Below are 6,690 nucleotides of genomic sequence, written 5' to 3'. Positions count from 1 at the left end.
GAATTTCATCTACTGGTGGATATCTACTTTTTTCACCTACTTTCTTGTACATTGTTATATAAGAATTTGTTTTGCACATTATTCTTGGATAACTGGATTTAAATATTTATTTATGAAATATAAGCAGAGTCGTTCTTGATAGAACTGATTCACTCTAGAAAGATCTCACTCGAAAGAGTTAACTGCTACTAGTCTTGTCTCCTATCATTACTAGGAAGTTAATAATAATAATAATAATAATAATAATAATAATAATAATAATAATAATAATAATAATAATAATAATAATAAGGGTGAACGGCACCTGAACGGGACGTGTTATTATCTCCATGATCCGTTGAGGTGCCGTTTACTCTAAATTTCTTCTGCTAATTAGTGAATTACCTCTGCAGAATCGCTTGCTTTTGATTTTCTGGATAGGAAACCATGCTAACTTTGTGCAATAATTGGATAAATATGAATATATAACTTTATCTGAATAATTATTTCAAATATTTTAGTGGTTTCTGACGTTATAGTCATTGGTCTACAGGTTTTGTCCGTAAAGTAATGAGAGTGGCCGCCACACAGCGCTCTAGTCGCCAGCAGCAGCAGGGTGCGATTTGTGGTGGGAGGTCTATGCTAAGCAACGCACCAGGCGGCAGTCGTACCCAAACTCAGACATAGTGAGGACCACTGGTGGGGAAAAGGCTGTTTTTGAGATTTTGTTCCTCTGGGACGAACCGTTAACGCTGTTTCTATAAAGAAGCCCTTGTGCGCCTGTACAGAGCTGTCAAACCTAAACGATCGGAGATTGCCGATCGTTGGAAGCTCCACCACGACAACATTCCAGCGCACGCCGCCTTCGTTGTGATCTCCTACCTTGCCCGGATAGGGGATGTAACCTTGCCGCAGCCACCGCACAGCTCCAGAGTGAGCTCACCCGACTTTTGTCCGTTCTTAAAGCTCGAGAGAAACCTGAAACGTCACCATTTCGACAATGTTCTCGCCATCCAACGGACAGTCACAGAGTCTCTGAAAGAGATTACAGCAGTTGACTTCCAGGGAGCCTTTACAGTGTGAGAGACGCGTTAGCAGCGGTGCATCAACGACCAAGGAGAATGTTGGGTCTATTTTCAAGAATGTTAACAATATGTACTGATCGGATCAATAAATTCTTTTTACCAGACCCAGTCTCATTTCTTTACGAATAAACCCTGTATAGCTTTTTATATCGGTATTATTCCTACTGGCTTCAGGAATTGAGCAAATATCAAAAACTTTTTTTCTTGTTGGGATTGAGAACGAACTAGTAACTTACTAAATATCGCCTGGAATTTTCATTAAAGTAATTGAGAATAATCCTTAATGAACTATGAGTAAATTGCAAGGGGAGAACCGGTAAAAGATAGCGAAAAACTACTTTAGACATATATTCAGCACCTTAACAACAAATTTCTTCTCTATCTTTATTATGATTATACTACAACTGGAAGTTGTTGAAATCTTCTGCAAAGAGAAAAGTTTTAATAAACAGTGAAAAACTGTCAGTGGATTTCTCTGTGTCCAAACGTCTGCCTCACTCTGTTCAAACCGTAAGTGGTAGAAATGTATCATTATCAGATTCAATATTTGTTGCAATGGGGAGAAAAATAAAAGATAACAAGAAATATTTTAATATGAATTTAGTGTTAAAAAAATTTCGTTGATCCATTTTTAATATTGATCACTTTAGAAGAAGAACAGTGAGAGACAGAAAGTAACGTTTCCAAATGGTTCACCATTCCAAAGACAAATGGGGTTTTTGCTCTTAACTCTTTACTGAAACCAGAAGTGGTAGAAATTTAGTCCAATTTTTGGTTTCAATATTAATTATATCATAGATCAACAGCAATAATAGATAGTATTGGACTTTTTATATACGAATTTAATGTTTTAAGAGCAGGTTCAACCTTGGGTCTAATGTCTCTATGCAAATCTGAAATGTAAATCTATAAGGGCGCCCATTAGGGGGCAAGAGAAGCGCTCTCGCCCCTCTAGAGAATATTGTACTTCAGAAGATCGAAAATTAAATAGAATTTTAGTATAGTTACCGTAAAATTTGAAACTATATTTCAGATGTCGCTTATACTTGCTCCCCTCTGGAAATCACAACATGAGCGTCCTTGGAAATCTACTACCACGGCCGGTTTCATCATTGATATCTATAGAAGAAGCGTAATAGCAAGAAACAGAAACGCGAAGAGGGAAGTAAGTGTATGTTATATATATATAAGGTTGATTTCTCTCTTTCATCTTCCTGTTGAACTGGTACTAATAAATATGTCAGTTCTGCTTAGAATTTGTGCTCCTGTAGTTTGTATGGATAGACTTGTACTTTCAGAATGTGAAACGAAACATACTTCTTTGTTTTAGCATCCATCTATCTCATTTCGTTAGTTTGACCCCATTCTTAAACTTCAAAGCACTTTCTGGCGTGGAAGACCCGTGGCCTTTGGCCTTTGACGTGGGAGACCCGTGTTCGATTCCTAGCGGGAGCTTATGTGCTTTGGATTCTCCGTTAATCAATAAGTCCCGTCCCATATAGTCCGGCTGCTAAAAGGTAGGTTAAACTCAAAATCAATTCAGCTCAATTCAAACACGTCTCATTTCTAGAACAGCCATTTGCAATTCGTCCTTAGAGGTCACGGTCGCTCAGTGAAGAAGTCTTCTGCTAATTACAAGTAAGAAAGGAAGAATAAGAATCAGAAAAGTAGCTGAACGTTTATTTTTCGATGCAAGAGGTCTGATTCGATCCCAGATCATGATAGTTTCTGTTGGACAACATCATGTCCATATCTTTTTTCATATTCTTCCATTTTCCTCTCACTAGCTCATTCCACCTATTGTTTGATAATTATTGACTTCCATTAACAAATAGTATGTTATATATCGTGAGACGTTAAATTTTTTATTTCACTTTTCCAATCGTTGTTCTGTGATGTCAAAACTGTTTGTACTGTTCTCAGTTTACCGAACAAGAAGTGTGCTTGATTGTATCGAGCCAGGGGTTGAAGGTTATATGGAACCCCACGAGACAAGAAGGTTTGTAATTTTCTTCAAAACTTTCGTCTCATCGGGATTCTCGTAAAATTCTTTCTCTTCTCGCCTTCTCTGGACTCTCTTAACACTTTTCTCGTCTCCTGTCATTTTGTAAATTACGTCAAAATTTTCGTTTTGATTTCTCTTAATTTCATCTAGAAACTAACAGATTTCTTCAGCATTCTGATAGGTGTGATATAACATTTGATCCATATTTATTATTGGAACATATTGTGCAATGATTTTTTTATCTTTAACTTTGACAAATGCTTTTCATTATTATTACAATCACTTTATTAATTTATAGTTTTAAATACTATGAATCGTTAGCATAAAAGCAGTGTTTGGGATCTAATGGATAAATTAACGTTTCTCACTAAACTTGAAAAATTTCTCGTTTCATTTTGAATTTGAAAATGTACTTATCTTCTCGACTCTGATCTCGTTTTCGAGGGCAACATCTAATTTCTTTTGTCGTAGGCATTACTATTACAAGTAAATTAGAACTTTAGTAGTAGAGTCGATAGTTTTGTAGGGACACCACACTATGCGTAGAATTTTTGACTACTCATCAACTCCCAATATTTTTCAATGTTTACCAATCATTCCATCGCCAGCCATGAGACCATCAGTTACTTGGAAATGAATGATACAAACGAAATTAACAACAAGCTTAAGGATACATATAATATTATTTACTATCTGACAATATGTATAATACAACTTGTGAAGTACATTTTATTTATTAAAATAAAGTATCCAAGAAATACTCATTTAGTATGTGCCCACATGTCAATTGGACTGCGAGATCTTCATCTCCTAGGGCCATCTTGATTTTCTCCAGCCCTCCACATTCTTGTATCATTAGAACCATTTGATTCTTCTGATTCTGCCCCATTAACTTAGCAACACGAAGCAAAGATTCTATTCCATCCAAGACGTAATTTTTAAGTTTATTGTCGTTACTCAAAAGCAAGTTGCAAAAAGGTTTTAAAAAATTATGTTGACACAGTGTTACTATTTGGTCACTTGACGCATTCCAAATGTAGTTGCGTATCGTTTTTGCTGTTTTCGCTTTCCATTCGCCATTATATCTGCTTAAGCCTTGGACTAACAGCGGAAGTAATCCGACTTCAATAACTGATTGAATTTGTGCAAATGTCATGGCGCAAGCATTGTTAATTGTAGAAAGGGCAATTGTGCGTATACTTTCGACAGGATGGTCTAAGAATCTAGCAGTATAAGGGAGTACACCAGCTTGGATCACTGCATTCGTATGATGATCATCGCCGGTTGATATGTTGTATAACGCCAAGAGCGCATTTTCCAGAATACCTATCTCTCTTGTGTTAAGTAGCTCCACCAACTTAGGAATAATTTCTGAATTTACAACTACATCGACCAAGGTATCGTCATTATGTAATGTGAGCCGATATATAGCTAAACATGTTCGTTCGACTACTTCGATATCTTGTGAGTATAAAAGCTGTTTTAATATTGGTATGCATTGTTCCATAGCTTCAAATGACGGGGGGTTATCCTCATCGTCAATACATAAACCGCATATTACCCATACAACAATTCTTAACAATTTTAACGGAATATCTTCTGTCATAAGATTATTTATTTTGTCCATAACACCGGTTTCAAGCATTGCGTTTCTAAAGTGTGCATTGTATCTTGCCAGAGTACCTAAGCACCACAGAGCTTGTTCTGCAATTTGATGTGTGGACGAAAGGAAATCAATGAATTTAGTAACTCCTCCATTTAGTAGAACACATTCCTTGTCCTCTCTGTCTCCAGATATTAATATATGAGCCAATAGAGTTAATGCTCGAAGTTGGAGTACTTGATTATCAGAATAAGACAAGAATTCCATACACTTCGCTGTGACACCTGATTTTGTGAAACTATCGGCGAATATATATTGGTAAGATATGTTATTTTGAGATGTTAAGAGATGATCTGCAGCTTCTAGTCCTTGTAGTTGCAGGCTGGAATCATTACTACATATGTTATCAACTATGTTCTGGATACTCCCGTCGGCAATTTTAGAATCAAATTGTGCTTGCATAACTGATTCAAATAAAAGTATTATTTTAATTTATTACGTTACCTCAGGAGAAAACCCTTTCTTGAAGATATGCAATAAAATAATTGGTTACCATAAAAATGAAGGACTTTTTACCTAATTTTACAACAATTATGACTGTTTATCTATTGCTTGAATTAAAGTATTCTTTATTTTAGTGTTTCAATGTATTGATAATATACAAACTAATATATTTTACATTTTTAAATATTGTACAGAGCTAAGGCTATTGTGTATGATTAACTATCATTTAATCATGCCTCGACATATGATTAAACCATTAGTTTTCAACATTTTAATGCTTGGAAAACCGTAAAAGATAAAATGTTATGAAGGATTGGGAAAACAGAACAATTGAGTTCTCTCGGATTAAACTCTACATGCCCTATGCAGAGCTGTATTGTAGCGTTATATTGTAGCGTTGTAGTGTGATGCTAATGTCTTTATCTAGTAATACGTTAGTGGAGGTAGAAACAAGTTACAGCGGACAAGGCCAGCGACGAATTTATCTTATGCTTGTTCAAACACAGTACGAGAAATCAAGATTAAATAAAATAAATCTCTCTCTTATCTTGATCTTTCATAACATGCTTGGACAACTGTGGGGTTAAGTCGGGCTAGCCTTTTCCGATATAAATTGTTAACATCTTCACTAACATATTTCTACAAGGGTTGTCCAGATCGAACCAGACGTTTTGGTCTATAAGTAGTGGGAAGAACTAGAGTCGCCATCTTGATGTCAGAATGTTGCTACAATCAGTATGCATCCAGCTGTTGCAGCGTGAGGACTGTGATGCACTTACTGTGCTTTTTATGACTTGTTACAATGTGTACTGCAATGGAAAATCCCGCCTCTCATGAGGTGCGTTCTGTGATTACGTTTTTGTTAGCAAAAAATCACAAGCCAATTCAAATCCATCGCCAACTGTGTGAAGTGTACGGACATGAGTGAAGGCCGAGTGAGCTCTTAGATGGTGAAGGCCAAGCGCACCCGAGAGCTCATGGATGGTTTTGGATTGGAGGTTTTCGATTACCCACCATACAGCCTGGATTTGGCGCCGAGTGACTATCTCCTCTTCCCAGCGATGAACGTATGGCTCACTATACAACGCTTTGATACTGATGCCAAACTGCGTGCCGGTGTAAGCAAGTGGTTCAAATCGCAGGCGACAGATTTCTACAGCGACGATATTAAAAAACTTGTGCCACTTGCATGATAACTTGTGCCACTTGTAAACTTGTATAATAACTGGCTTAATTTGGATGGCAATTATGCGGGAAAATAGCTTAAGAATGTAATTTCCAAATGTATATAATACAATGTGGTTTGTCTCATGTGGTTCGGATTCCACGTTAATCAGTAGGTCCACGTCTCATATAGCCTCGCTGCTGAAAGGGACGCTAAACTAAAATCAACTCAACTCAACAATGTGGTTTGTTCATTCTGTTACATTTTTAAATTTCAAAACGTCTGTTATTTTATGGACAGTCCTCGTAAATACAAAAGCTCTCATCAAGCGTTAGTCAAACTCTTGATA

At 36.6% G+C, this 6,690-nt stretch overlaps 1 protein-coding gene across 1 annotated transcript; it reads right to left on the bottom strand.

The window, feature by feature from the left end:
• Nucleotides 1-3,805: 3,805 nt before the first annotated feature.
• LOC145666116 (importin subunit alpha-4-like) lies at nucleotides 3,806-5,134 on the bottom strand. The gene has a single exon (XM_081733205.1). It carries the CDS (start codon nucleotides 5,132-5,134, stop codon nucleotides 3,806-3,808), a length of 1,329 nt encoding a protein of 442 aa, XP_081589331.1.
• Nucleotides 5,135-6,690: the final 1,556 nt, after the last annotated feature.

The sequence above is a fragment of the Thermobia domestica genome, chromosome 12 (genome assembly GCF_964235325.1).
Source record: "Thermobia domestica chromosome 12, izTheDome1.hap1.1, whole genome shotgun sequence".
Taxonomy (NCBI): domain Eukaryota; kingdom Metazoa; phylum Arthropoda; class Insecta; order Zygentoma; family Lepismatidae; genus Thermobia; species Thermobia domestica.
Note: the sequence above shows the minus strand (reverse complement) of the source record. Positions and strands in the feature narration are given on the sequence as shown.

Excerpts from the sequence above, each read along its gene's own strand:
- LOC145666116 (XM_081733205.1), bottom strand. The coding sequence starts at position 5,134 with ATGCAAGCACAATTTGATTCTAAAATTGCCGACGGGAGTATCCAGAAC.